The following is a 14516-nucleotide window of genomic DNA, read 5'->3' on the forward strand; positions in this document are numbered from 1 at the left end:
AAACCCAACTGCACTTAGCCAAGAAGCCCTTCAGCACTGATCTAATCACTGGTTTGGTAGAACTTACAAGCCCATTCAGGGATCAGAGCTTGAGAGTCATACACTGTACAGTCAGCAGTGTGAACAAAGCAGTACAAGAAGAACTGAGAATGTATCTTTGTTTTATTAGCAATGATGAGATCTGTAATCAAACACATGATCTTCACTTGCTGTGAGTGCCTTCACAAATCAATACTTCTGACAACCATACTGCTCACATGACAACAGACAGACAAACTCATATGTGTGACATCCAAGTGTGGATGAAATACTTTGAGGACAACACTGCCATGTCTTGGAGCCATCAACTCAAAAGGCTGAGTTTAAGGCTTTTAGTGCTACTTTCTAGGTGAAAAACTCACGAAACTTCATAGTGAGGTGACAAATTGACACATACTACACAATAAAAGGAGTTGTGTTAAATATATCAAATAAATAAAAAATATTGACATTTCTGTGCAGTTCAACAGGTACACAGCTACCTGTTATATGCCCTCTCCTTTTTGGACTTTTCCAAGGCTTTGTCCATTGTTTTCTCTGTGTCCCCCCGGCATTTTGGGCAATACCACTTTCCTTTAGGCTTGTGATTAAGCCCAACACAGGAGAAATGGAACCACTCGATGGGACATTCATCATTGTCGCAGCCAATCATCTCGCCATAAGACACCTGCTCACAGAGACAGTAGGTAGGCTCATTGGGGTCAATGGGCAGGTCTGCTGGTGAGGCTTCCCTTTCTTGTTTGGCTTTAGACCTCTTCTTCTTCTTCGAGGCCTTGGCCCTCTTTTCCCGGGCTGTGCTGCCTCCCACTTCGTCATGATGGCCAACAGAGGCGTTTTCTCTGTTGTCGTTGCTGCTGGCCTTCTGTCGCCTTGAGCGCTTGTTGCCCGCTGTATGTCTGTCGACCGAGCCCAGGACCTCTTCCCTCCGCTTCTCCTCGTCCCGTCTTTTGCCAGGGATAGTGGCGGCCGTCGAGGCGGCAGACGGCACACCCTCGTGAGGCCCATGACAGGCCTCCGGGATCTCGGTGAAACTGTCCACTTGCCGGCTGCGGTTTTCCACCAGCTCTACCATCTGGGTGGCCAACTGGATCTTCTCATCGCCCAGCTCCTGGCTTCGGATCAAGGCTCGCTGGATGCAATGTAGTAGACGACGACGCTGGATAGGGTCCTCTTCCCGTCTGTGCTTCTGGTAAGCTTCATCTAGCTCTTTAAGGATTTCTGGAAGGGAAAACCATGCATGACAAGACATCTTCAGTTTCTAAGTGAATGTCATTTATTTGAATTAATAATTAGGACAAAGTATTCGAGTATGTGGGGACATGACTATTTCAGTTCAGTTTGACATTTCACTTTAAGCTCAAAGACCCGTAGGGTAAACACAATGAATAGTCCCACCTTCCTACATGTTAAAGCAAATCACTGCTTAGCTACATAACACAGACCCACCCTCTTTAACGTTAGGATACCAACCGATGTGCCCAAACTCGCCCTAATGCGTGTGGAATAGGCGTGCAAAAGGAGAACTGACAGTTTAAAGTCCAATTCCTGCTCCTTTACGCAAGAGGTGCTCGCCCCCACTCGCGTTTGTTATCCAATCAAAAACCGATGAAGGTGGAGTCTGTTGACTATGAAAATAAAAATCCATTAGAAGCGTACGTTTCATGTCCATTTCTACCAAACAGTATTCAATGAGCTGACGCACCTTTCCTTAAAACATTAGCAGAAAACACGTAAAATACTGGTTGAGTTATGAAGGAGCAATTTATGTGCAAGCATACTCCGCAAAGTTGATTTTATTGTGGCATGGTGTTCGTATACGACGGGATCCGACAACATATGACATGGTTACAACATTCCATTTAGGGAACAGTCAATGCGCCGAGTCAGTATAAACATGGGTTAGTAAAAAAACAAAAACAAACAAAATAAACATTGAGATGTATCTGGATGCCGCGAACAGTTTCCTTTACAAAACAGATTTAATGTAATAGTGTAGAACAGTTCTCTGACTGTTGTAAAGTATGTTTTTTTTAAGTATAAACATGACGACAGCAGAAGAGAGTACAACTGCGAAACTGACAATACAATTACATTTGTGAATCAAACACGATTTATTTCAAATTCGCGGACAAAAGACGTCTATGGTGTACGCTGAAAACGACCGAAAACAAAGTGGAAAGAGCCGAAGTAGCGAATCGCCATTCTACAAATCGTGTGCCATATAACCATTGACGATACCTTTGACGATACCTTTGAATGAATGCTAGAATACTCTTGTTCATATTTAACAGCAACGGCAACCACACCGAATAAAAACAGTACTACGAATCAATACTGAATTGTTGTAGAAGCTTCTAATGGAAAGCAATAATCTATTGTGTTCACTCTGCGGTTAAATCCTAACGCGCAATGTGATTCCCAATTATTATATCAAAAACATTCCTTTCACAACAAAATTAAAACAGATCATTAACCGAAGGAATGTGTTACCTTGATATTTAGAGTCGATTTCTCTCATAAGGGACACATTTCTTTGTAGGTCGAACGGCAATGATTCGACCAAGTCCAAATATTCTACTACATAGTTGGTAACGTGTAGTGGGTCCCAGTTTGCGGTATTTAGCATTTTAACTCCGACTATTCACTTTAGATGCATGGAACAAGTCCATTAATCGATAAAAAACGCAATAAAAACGCATTCGTAATGTCCGATAGATTATCCTAAAGCACGCAACACTAGACCACCCTAGAAGCATCCAACAGAACTTAAAGCGAAAAATGTGATTCGTAAAATGACCAAACCAGTAAACGCATTAAACAGGAAAACCCGTTTGAAACATTTATGTCGTTGTCCGTTTAATAGTGAGAATTTCCCTGTGTCGCATTACTTGATCCCAACGTGGAGCTCCTCCGGGTAGTTTCAAACACTTAGGGAACAGTCTAGCTGTTTAAGCGCATGCGTCAGCGTAGCAGAAGGACGATCACTCCCCGACTTTGTGCTGAGTCCCTATGAGCAGTTGGATGTAACGTTTTGATATTTTGGTCAATTAATGGCTGTGCCGTTGCCTATTTTTAGTTGTCAATGTAAGAAAATATTGCTGTTGTATGAACTCCGCTTTATGATCAAAGAGGATACTGCGGCAAAGTTAATTTTGAACCAATAAATTGTAGTCGAATTTGTGTACATAGATTGGATCGTGACTTTGTTTTCAGAAAGTGTCTGAGCCTGAAGCGAATATGAAATGTCAGTTTTATAAAAGGCTTAGTTGTGTATTTTGTATAACGGATGTCTTACTTTTGCAACCGTGTATAAATGCCACACAAGCGTTGTACAATTTGGTTTCAAGCCTAGTTGAAAATGAGCCAATGAGATTTGAGCAGGTGGGGTGTCCGTTCAACGTCACAACTAGTTGGCCAATAAGGCTTAAGTAGGTGGGGCTTTCATTTCACATTGCATCTACCTCGTTCCTCTTGTAAAACAAATCTACGAGACTAACATACGGAGGGACTGTGATGTGTTGGAAAAACAGAAACCAATGGACTGAGTAAAAGTGCTCTACGTTACAACTCTATTTCACGTTCGATGAATCACTGCGATTTATCATGACAAAGTGCTTTACCATTTGTTTTATAATGAGTGTCCTTCGCCCCCGGCAAGCTTCACTGTATTCGGCCATCTTGACGCTCCGTTAATAACTAGCTGTACACGCTAGCTGAGCTGCCACCGCCTTCTATCCCTTCACACCACCAGTGTCACTTCGTATGTTCGGCACATTGCAACATTGGACGGACGCTAAAAATTACGACAGTAAAATCGAAAATGAAGAGGAGATTCAGTACTCATCGCTCAGTGCGACTCTTCGTGTTATAAACGGCCAGAATACGCTCTAGCTAATATGAAAAAAGGTGAATGCTTTTGAAAATGGCAAGATGTTATAGAACGTGCTACAAATATTTTGATCTATGATCAGGAGTATGTTTAAGCAACCATGAGGCCTTGTTTGACACTTGTAAGATACGCCAACTCGCTGCGTCCGAACTGCAGACTGAACGTTAGTAGCGAACTGTGCAGAACACGAAAGGCAACCTCACGGACGGTGTGCTCAGAGACGAGGAAAAGATGGATCAAACCAGCAGGCTTTGACACTGGTATAAAGACGTTCAACAGCCTCACGAAACAGAAGGAGCCTTTGTTGTTGGCCCGGGAGGGAATAGCAACGTGGTAAGGCAACGTAAAGTTGTCCTGACATGCACACTGTAATGATTTTAGTTTGTTTTTAGTTTAACATGATCTTCTGTTGATATGTGCAGGTATAGTTGTGGACCCACAGTGTATGATGATTCCCACCTCGGCCATGCATGGTAAACCTGTGCAAAAGAACTGAAACTAATGATGATTAGTGTAACTAATGATTGTGGTTAGTGTTTTCTCACCTTGTTTCAACAGCCTGATTCAGTTGTGGCAAATACTGAGATGTTCGTGAACATTTTGTAGGCATTATCCAGTGTTTTCTTGAGCTGGGTTTGTTGTGCCTGCCTTATCTCTTTACTTTTGTTTCTCATATTAAGCTCTTATGTCAGATTTGACATTCTGCAAAGGATTTTAACCAGGCTGTTTGGAATAAATGTAACGCATGTCATGGTCATCACTGACATCGATGATAAGATCATAAAGAGAGGCCTTGAGGCAAGTGCATTTCAACTGATATATTTGTTTCAGCAATAACTACTGTTGATTGTCATTCAGAAGTATAGACTATAAATTGTAGTATATTAAATGTAAAGTCATACATCATGACTCTGTGGAATGTTTGCAATTCAGTTTATTCTTGTGTTCTCCACAGGAGAACATCTCACCATTTGTAATTGCCAGGATGTATGAAGAGGAGTTTAAGAAGGACATGCTGGCACTGAAGGTTTAACACCACCCGCAGCCACACACATGTATGTCTCATATTCGTGTTGTCCTGTATTTACAGTTACATTGCTCATTGATTGTGTTGGCTAGGTGCTTCCTCCATTTGCGTACATGAGAGTCACGGAGAACATACCTGGCATTGTGGCCTTTATTGAACGCATCATCAGGAATGGCCATGCTTATACCACGGGTCAAGGTTAGCCCAGGTTCCTTCTGTGCTAGATCTCAAAGCACCAAACATTCAGTGAGCTGCAAGTGCTTCAACCTCATGCATGTCCTTTGACACAGGGGATGTTTACTTTGATACACAATCCATCGGTAGTCGATATGGCAAGCTTGTGAACTTGAGTGGTGCTGGGGAACTTGGGGAACCAGGTACCTATATCTAATACGCATACACACATGCCAATAACGTCCTTATTCAAATGTTCCACTAAATTTAGCTATGCTTGATTTTTCCTCTCCCTCTGTTTCCTTAAATTTAAAATTTCTAAAATAGTATATTTCCACTAAGCATTATTATTATTCCTTTCATATAAAATGTTGCAGTAACAGTGCTTTTGTAGTGATGGTGTACGGATATATCCTGTTATGTGATGTACAATGGGTTGTTTCTCAGGGGGCGGGGCTAAAAAGGACCTGCGAGACTTCGTGCTGTGGAAAGCCTCTAAGCCACTGGAGCCTTACTGGGAGTCTCCGTGGGGGAGGGGAAGACCTGGCTGGCACATCGAATGCTCCACAATTGCAAGGTGAGCATGCCTTTTACTTCCTCCTGAGCTTTATTGCCAGTCTGCTGAGATGCCTGAACGCTCATTCTTCAGCAGCTGGCCCTGCCCAGTGGATGGTGAGGTCATTTGGAACATGTTTTATTTTACATTGTGTTAGATGGTCTTGTCTTGACGCCTGCAGTCTGACCTCACAGCATGGTTTCGCAGTCATGCTTCAGGTGTGGGCTCCTCAGCTCTCGGGCCTAGATGCAGATGCGCCCTGGAGTTGAAGCTGGCTCTGCTACAGCTGAATCTATAATAGCACTGCATTCTTTGCATTGTTTTCATTACACTGCTAAGCCTTTTGGTTAGGGGGAGTCCATGTCAGGTAACACTGGACGCTATATGTGATTGTTGCCATTTTTTGTTCGGCTGTTTTTCATTAACTACCGATAATTTTATCACTGTAACTCACAATACTTAATAGCACTTAGCACTTAAATATAAAAGCAACAACTTAAAACACAAAATACTGCATGTGAAATGACACATATGTAACAGTTAGCTAAATAGCATTTGATGTGTTATGCTCACATTGAGTTTTATGGCACTTTTTATATCTATAACTGTGGCAGCTTCTTTTTGTCAGCTGAGATGGCTGTCAGCACCACTTCATACCTAACTGTCATTTTTGGTGTGACCCTGCTCTTTTCTGTAGCTCTGTCTTTGGTAGCCAGCTGGACATCCACTCAGGAGGCATAGACCTGGCCTTCCCTCATCATGAGAACGAGATTGCTCAGTGCGAGGCATACCACAAGTGTGACCAGTGGGGGAATTACTTCCTGCACTCAGGTAAGCAATGTAGCAGTAGGACGGTTCTTCTCAGGGTTTGTGTAGTAGTATGGAACCTCACTCCTCAAATGCTGTTGAAAGTCCTGTTGTCTGTTGCATAGCTGCATCTGTTTAGGTGGTTATTTGTAAACTCGTAGCATTCATGTTAAAGCCAGAAATGTAGCTAAGTCATTGCATTTATTTCATTTTCACTTTAATCTTTTTTAGGGCACCTTCATTTGAAAGGCAGTACAGAAAAAATGTCAAAGTCATTGAGAAATTATATTACAATAAAGGTAAAGATCTCTTGAGTTCACTACATGCATTGATATATATGTGCTACCAAGGTACCTTAGTTACTCTAAAATTAATACAATTATTTAGTGCTGTACCAGGTTTTATCTGTGTACAGTAAACCTGTCATAATAGTGATTGTCAGTTTATACTTTTATGACTTTCTCGTTGTCTCTCTGTCACTCTCTCTCATGTAGGACTTCTTAAAGTCCTACACTGCCAATGAGTTTAGGCTGTTCTGCCTTTTAACCAAATACAGATCAGGTAAGCCTCAATTGCACATGACGGATACAAATAACAGATCAGCTCAGCTATAGAAGCTTCAGACTCCCAGGTCTAGAAAAATCAACTTCTTAATCAGAGCTAAAAAAGGAGCAGCGAGCAGATTTCCTGGACTCTCACGCAGTGTCACAGAGCTGCTTTCTCCACCGCCTCCTCCCATAGCAATCGACTACAGCGCTGCCAGCATGAACGAGGCTCAGTCCACGCTGGCCTCCCTTTCTGCCTTCATGCACAGCACCCAGGCCTACATACAAGGCCACCTACAGTGCCAGCCCGTGCAGGAGGCCTTCCTGTGGGAAAGGTAAGGCTGCTGTATTGAACGTGCCTCACTCTGTGGAACTCAAAGTACTTTCCCTTCATGTTTCCCAACGTTTTGCTGTGCTATGCTCAGGCTAGCGGCCACGCGGACCAACGTCCGCGCGGGGCTTGCAGATGACTTTGACACACCAAAGGCGATGGATGCGATCATGAGCCTTGTTCACCACAGCAACTGTCAGCTTCAGCCTGTTTCCAAGGTAACCACATATGGGGCAGATATACTTGACCTGCTTTAAAAGATGTCCTGCCGTTTGGGTTTTGCAAGTGCTTAACACAAGCTTATTTCGGGTCTGTCTCCAGCATTGAAAATTTTCACAGTGAGAGAGAGTCTGTGCAAGGCCATACACTCACCAACCACTTTAATAGAAATACCCATCTTCTCCCTGTACTCACTAGCAACTTTAGTTGGTGCACCTTTTTTATAAATTTATTTTATCAGTGTGAAAAGAGTGTGGACGGATGTTATTTGGATGGAGGCTATATAACGCCTCATTAACACTGATGTTATAGAAGTATTCTGGTTGCTGTTGAGCTGGTTTATCAAGCAGGGCTACTGGCATTTTTACATGTCACTGTCACTACTGGTTTGAGTGTTGTGCACTAAAAACATATCCAGCAATCGACCACTCATGAAAGGCAACATGATGGCCTGTACTAACATTAATGTTGCTAATAAGGATAAGCTGCTAATGACATCAGGTTAATAGGTGGAAACTAACTTCCATTAATTATAAGCAATGTTTGTCTGTTTGGTCTGCTGTTGTGAGAGCCAAGATTAAAGGTCCCGCAGATCCCATGTACATTACCGCTTATTAAACATCGTAAACAAAAGCTTAATGCTTGTTTTCAGTATACTCTGTAAGTTAATGTCTCTTCCTATCTCTTTAAAGGCTGATGGAATCTCTCGAAGCCCAGCTGTCTTTGGTGCAGTACTGTCTTATATTAGCAATTTCATGGATGTCCTTGGAGTCGATCTGCTGGACAGAAAGGTCAGACATCATTGTTGCTTTCAGTTAAACTCCTCGTCTGTGGTTATTATGTAAACATGGTAGTTGGGAAGAATTATTATACTTTGATGTAAGGTATGTCAAGTTAAATTTAGATGATTTTGGGCAAATATACCTTCTGCTGCATGGCAAAAACAGATGGTTAACACGGTGAGTTATTGTCATCATGCAGGCAGCACAGGTGTCCTGATTTACAAATCCAGAGTTTTATTTCACCCACCCTATTTCAACTCAGCTGTACATACAGATACACATGTTCATGTATATACTATTATTTCTTACTTACAGAATAATTTGTCTTGTAATATTCCATCGTTGTTGTTTGTCTAATATACATCACCAACTAAAATCTTACATGGCCATTAAAAAAAAACAAAAAACTTATTGTTACTGAATCAGTTTAACATGCTCCAAAATCATAAACTCAAAACCTCAAAAAACTCAAAATGTTCCCACTGATGTTCTACCTCAGGTTAGGTTCGTCTGTACCATCATTAGGGTTTATTCATGACTTTCTCTTCTCCTGCAGGAGTCTCATGCTGCTGACTCATCCGGCGTCCTCCACAATGTGGTGGAGCAGCTGGTGCGTTTCCGTAGTGAGGTGCGAAACTTCACCCTCTCGGTGGAGGACCGATCCCCTCAGGACCTTCAAGCCAGTGCCTCACCCCAGAGGCAGAAGCCCAGGCCAGACAGAGCTCCCTTACTGCAGGCCTGCGATGCCCTAAGGAAAGATCTGATGCCCTTGGGAGTCCAGATTAGAGTAAGACTTCCTTTTACCTTAGTAAGCAGGACAGAAGTTGAAAGAAAAGATTTTGTTGATCTAAGCATCTTTTTCGATGGACGACCCATTTAAAGTTTTTTCCTTTTACGGAATTCTACACAGACATGCTGAATGTTCTGTGATTCTGAAAAAGGGTTTTGAGAGGATGCTGTTAATGTTATTCACTTTTATCTTTACCTTCAGTTTGTGGTACCCTTGGTACCTATCTTCTATCAGACACGTTTTCCTAAATGAGACACATGGAATATGAGAAATGTGTTTTAAAGGTTTCATAGTCAACTTTGTATTTCTTTCTCACTGCATATATGCTGAGTCATGAATGAAATATAGTTCCCCAAAGATATGATGCTGTATTTTACATAAGACTTCAGCAGACCACAGTGCAAGCAGACAAGAAATACAGACAGTGCAACAGTGCAACTGGAAAATAAATCCAATAATCTACACAATAAACCATATGCTGCACTATACAATAAAATATACAACTTGATTAAACAATAATTAAGCCAAACAAGTATTTAAGTTAGAATATAACTTTCTTTGCAGTTTCTTTGCATAGTGCACTGTTTAAGAATGGTGCATGTTTGCAAGTGTTCAGTGACGAGACATATTGCTGGATTCTGTCACGTATGTCTTCTGATTATAGGACAGAGGGACCACGTCTACATGGGAGATTACACAGCAACCCAGAGACAACAGAGACAAGGACAGCTAGACTTTCTCTGAGCCTAGCATGGACTGCTGCACCAGACCAGTCTTGACCAACTTTTTTGTTAACTAGACTTTTATTTTGGAAGATCAAAAATCACTTTGTGACGGTCTTCTAGTGAGATCTGACCTGAAATAGTGAGCGTGCGTTCTTTCTGCAATATCACAGTGCTCTCTCTCTCTCTCTCTCTCTTTTATATATTTATATATATATATATATATATATATATATATATATATATATATATATATATATATATATATAATGTGCCCACAATGACACTGGAGCAGAAACGTTTTGTCAGAAAGGGGCTGAAATATAAAGCTGTTCTGTTGTCATCTGACTGACTTATTCATGATTGTCATTGTCTTAACATTTCCTAAACAAGCACAGGCTAATTAAGAGTCAAGAACATATATTGAAATTTTTTTGAGGGGGGTGGTTAAACAATGTTATCCACGATTTTTTCATGACTCTCACTCCTCCATTCCTCTTCAGTTTTCCCGGACAGAAAGAACTGCACGCAGCCACTGGCAATTTGAATTAAACTACAGATTTTCATCATCACATCAGTGTGCTTTGTCATATGTGCGACAAGTCACCCATGTGACGACACCGACCGGCTTTAGGTTGCACAATTTTTGAGTGGTCGTTTTTTAACTTTCGTGAAGTTTTTCATCGCGAGGTTTCTGTGGCGTCATTGCTTCAAGGGGGAAAAAGTTTGGGTTGAAACATCATTGATCACCTTAAATTGTTGCGGCTTACTGAAACTCCTTCGCTTAATGGACAGTTTGTTGGACTGTAAAATAGATTTTAGTCGTATATTTCCACAACCAAAACCGTAGATTAATTGAACCGGTTAAGTTAAACTACTAAACCAGGAGCCCTCATGACCAAATTTTGACGACACGAATTTTTAGCGGAGCATGATATTTTAAAGTCCGATACAATATTCTTCTGAAACTGACCTCTTAGTATTTTATAGGCCAGCCTTCCTAAAACTGCTGGACATGCATGCACAAAGGAAAATGAGGAAGCCAGATATTAAAATGGTCATCCTGGGAGACATGAACGTCGGGAAGACCTCTCTGTTACACAGGTATACAGAGAGGAGTTTTAAAGATACCTTGAGCACAGTCGGAGGAGCGTTCTTTCTGAAGCAGTGGGGACCATATAACATTTCAATTTGGGACACTGCAGGTAGGCTTAATCATTATTTTATATATTTTCGAGATGTACGGGGTAGACGTAATACTCAAAATTTAGATCTGCGTTTGTGTCAAACTGGTGGTCTAATCTTGGAGCACCTATTGATAATGAAATGTCTGGTAGTAGATATGGATGATCACTGTTGCTGTGCCAGTTTTTAATGCTTTGGAAAATTTCCAGAATATTTTTAAACCAATGGCTAAGTACACTTTCCCAGGTCGTCTGCACTTGATTCCCTTGAACTTCAATTACCACAGTATTAGGGTTATGTGCTGGTGTGAAATTGATTCAAAAATAATGTTTAGATTTTTTTTTCTTTATTTGTGGATTGATTTTTGTGCAAGTTAAAGTGACCTGACTGTTTCTGCATGTGACATCGTGAGTAAATGCAAATGTCATTGATGCTATATATATATATATATATATATATATATATATATATATATATATGTATGTATGTATGTATGTATGTATGTATGTTTAATTATAGCAGCCCATTTTGTCTTTAAATCTCAGAATTATAAACAATGACTTCCTACTCTGAACTTGAATTTACTACAGTTTAATAAGGGTGACACTTGTGCTGTTCTTGGTTGTTTTGGTTCACACAGTACTGTGAAACAGTAGGGAAAATACAGTCTTTGACAAGAAACATTTCCTTAACAAAGCATAACTGAAAAAAGAGAAAAAACTAAAGTTGAAACTTTTGCAATACTGGAAGTCCTATAGGATGCTGGTACTTTCATATCTCTTTGGTTAACACAAGCAAGGTTGTCCTATTGGTGATGAATGCACCTGGGGCTAAGACCCAGAGAGGGACTCCAACACATCCCAGAAAGGACATCAGTCTCAGTTCAGAAATGGGCAGTTTTTGCATCCTGAAGAAACATCTAAATGTTATATGGAAGGGATGTGGAATTCTAATAGTATATGTTAGAGAAACCCAGTAATACATAAGAAATTCATCAGCAGGTATCCAGTCTTGCACTTAAAGCAAATGGCACCTCGGACTGAATCCTGGCTATGCTGGCCTGTTTAACTTGATTCTTTATTCATCTGTGATTTGTGACACATGAACTTTTTGAACTTTTTGGCTTATTCAAGTCAAGTTTATTATGTTGGCAATGAATTAGGAAGCAGATATGCAAGCAAGCCAGAATTGCAACATTACCCTTGTGATCTCCCTGGGAATTTCTGTGAATGCGTCCTTCATGTTTGTACAGCGTGGGGTTTCCTGAAAGCACAAAGCACAAAACACAAAGCTCATCATTAAACGGGAGCACGTGTCAAACTGAACTGTCTCTGTCTCTCTCTCTCTCTCTCTCTCTCTCTCTCTCTCTCTCTCTCACTTGCTTAAAATGATCTTAAAACTACAATGCTTTTGGGAAACGGGGCCCTGCTCAGTTGCTGCTATATACCTTTGGCACCTGACTTATTTATTTTTCCCCAAGCTTTAGCTTTTGGACATTTTCTGTGTACACTGATGTAGTCAGTGTCTTTTCATTTGAGGCATCCTGTCTTCCTTAATATTGTTCTCTTTTGTCATTAGAACAGATTGGTTTAATTACTGGTAAGAGGAAACTCAAAGAAACTGCTTCCCTTTATTGTAATTGGAACATTAAGAAGATTAGGCGAACTATACCTGTAGCCTGGTGGTTGACTAAAATGCTGCTTGATTCTAAATTTGGAACTCAGGGAAGTACTGAAGCATTGGGCACGTAAAGGGAGAATGGACTTGAAATCCATGGGAGAGAGTTGTCTGGCACTCCAACTGACATGAAGAGCATGAAATCAAGGATAAGGGCAAAAGATAATATCCTACATTACACCTCGAGTTGAAGGAATCTGCCCACCAGATGGGGACTTTTAAATTTCCCTGACTTACTGGTTGCCCCCTCCCCCCCACCTTACTAGAGGACTGGCAAGAAATCCTCTGAAATGAGATTTACTGTGTCTACATCTCCTTTGAACCAATGTTTGTCTTGACATCTGACCTCTGCCCCCTCTGAAAGGTCGTGAGCAGTTCCATGGCCTGGGCTCCATGTATTGCCGCGGTGCCGCCGCTGTCATCCTCACCTATGACGTCACCAGCTGGCAGAGTCTTGTGCAGCTCGAAGAGCGCTTCCTCTCTCTCACCGACTCGGCCAATGGCGACTGCATCTTCGCCATCGTGGGCAACAAGGCTGACCTCACGGACGCCTGCGCCCGGGATGTTGCACCCAAGGCCGTCAGGCTTGAGGAAGGGGACGAGTCTGACCACCTGGAATGCCCCACCCCCCCGCACACACCCACTGTCCACAAACAGGTAATGAGAGAGGACGCTTTGGCGCTGTACAACCGCATCATACACTCTAAGGTGCTGGAAAAGCGTACCAGCCCACCGGCGGAGGACGTGTGCTTCGAGACGAGTGCTAAGACAGGCTATAACGTGGACACGCTGTTCGAGACGCTCTTTGAGCTCCTGCTACCCTCCATCATCTGCACGCAGACACAGGTTGAGTCACCCACTGTGTGCTTGGAGGACTATGAGGAGATGAAAAAGAAGAAACCTGTGTGCTGCACGTGAGGAGCGGACAAGTGCGAGGAACCATGCAGGAACCACTCAAGGTGATGGACCTGGGTCGTCACTATGGGTCGTAACTCTAGGTTAGCATTTTAAGATAATCTATGGTCTGTGGCCATAACAAATCCCAGTCATAACTTGCACAAAAGCCGAGAGAACTGACCGCAAGATGAAAAAGCACCATCCAGCAACTTGGCGAGGGTGTAATTTTTTTTCCAGTTTGAGTAGGGGGTTTTGCTGTCTACTATCACATACTGATCACTTTCTCTTCTCTCTCTCAGACATTTCCACATTGCAGCTGGTCACTACAGTGGCACTTAGTGCAGTCATAAATGTGTGTGTTTGGAACATGTCTGTGGATGCTACAGCAGGGGCTCATTTAAACTGAAGTTACTTGAACTTTTTTTTTTTTTTTTCCCCTCCTCAAGTTTAAAACCAAGTACAGTGTGTATAGCAGAACAAAGCAATAGAACATCCTTTTTGATTTTTCTTAAACCATTTAATTTAATTTGCACCTACTGTTATTGAACTGTGAAAACTAGCATTTTAAAAGGTACTGCAATTAAATAAAGGTGTATGGTGTTATTTTCAGTCAATATTAGAAGTTTTCTTTGCAGTCTTCAAATGCTTGACTGACTTTTTTTTTCATTCCCTTTTCTGTTTTAACCCAGAATTGTTGAATTGCCCTCACTCAAAACTACGTCATGCCCTTTTTTGCACAAAAATGTAACTTTGTTGTTTCGCCTGTAGAGGTCACTGTATACATTGACGAGGACACCTTAGTAACGGTTTTTGTGTTGGTTACTTAGATAAAGGTGCATCCTGGTGTTCAGCTAAAATGAATTGTGGACAATGTTT

The 14516-nt window shown here is 41.6% G+C and overlaps 3 protein-coding genes across 3 annotated transcripts; 2 read left to right on the plus strand and 1 right to left on the minus strand.

Annotated features, from left to right (window-relative positions):
- Positions 1 to 144: 144 nt before the first annotated feature.
- LOC113578490 (inhibitor of growth protein 1) lies at positions 145 to 3014 on the minus strand. Its single transcript, XM_027011765.2, has 2 exons — positions 2530 to 3014; positions 145 to 1257 (listed from the first exon to the last, which is right to left on the minus strand). The coding sequence occupies exons 1-2, from the start codon at positions 2663 to 2665 to the stop codon at positions 518 to 520; spliced, it is 876 nt and encodes a 291-aa protein (XP_026867566.1). The 5' UTR covers positions 2666 to 3014; the 3' UTR covers positions 145 to 517.
- Positions 3015 to 3527: 513 nt separating this feature from the next.
- On the plus strand, positions 3528 to 10102 carry cars2 (cysteinyl-tRNA synthetase 2, mitochondrial). The gene is made up of 15 exons (XM_027011815.2): positions 3528 to 4261; positions 4351 to 4401; positions 4609 to 4726; positions 4884 to 4955; positions 5048 to 5153; positions 5246 to 5332; positions 5577 to 5706; positions 6383 to 6516; positions 6724 to 6791; positions 6987 to 7053; positions 7234 to 7372; positions 7463 to 7586; positions 8280 to 8378; positions 8926 to 9156; positions 9824 to 10102. The coding sequence occupies exons 1-15, from the start codon at positions 4029 to 4031 to the stop codon at positions 9890 to 9892; spliced, it is 1728 nt and encodes a 575-aa protein (XP_026867616.2). The 5' UTR covers positions 3528 to 4028; the 3' UTR covers positions 9893 to 10102.
- Positions 10103 to 10120: 18 nt separating this feature from the next.
- Positions 10121 to 14249, plus strand: LOC113578518 (ras-related protein Rab-20). The gene is made up of 2 exons (XM_027011816.2): positions 10121 to 11086; positions 13108 to 14249. The coding sequence occupies exons 1-2, from the start codon at positions 10897 to 10899 to the stop codon at positions 13659 to 13661; spliced, it is 744 nt and encodes a 247-aa protein (XP_026867617.1). The 5' UTR covers positions 10121 to 10896; the 3' UTR covers positions 13662 to 14249.
- The last annotated feature ends 267 nt before the right edge of the window (positions 14250 to 14516 follow it).

The sequence above is a fragment of the Electrophorus electricus genome, chromosome 16 (assembly GCF_013358815.1).
Source record: "Electrophorus electricus isolate fEleEle1 chromosome 16, fEleEle1.pri, whole genome shotgun sequence".
NCBI lineage: Eukaryota > Metazoa > Chordata > Actinopteri > Gymnotiformes > Gymnotidae > Electrophorus > Electrophorus electricus.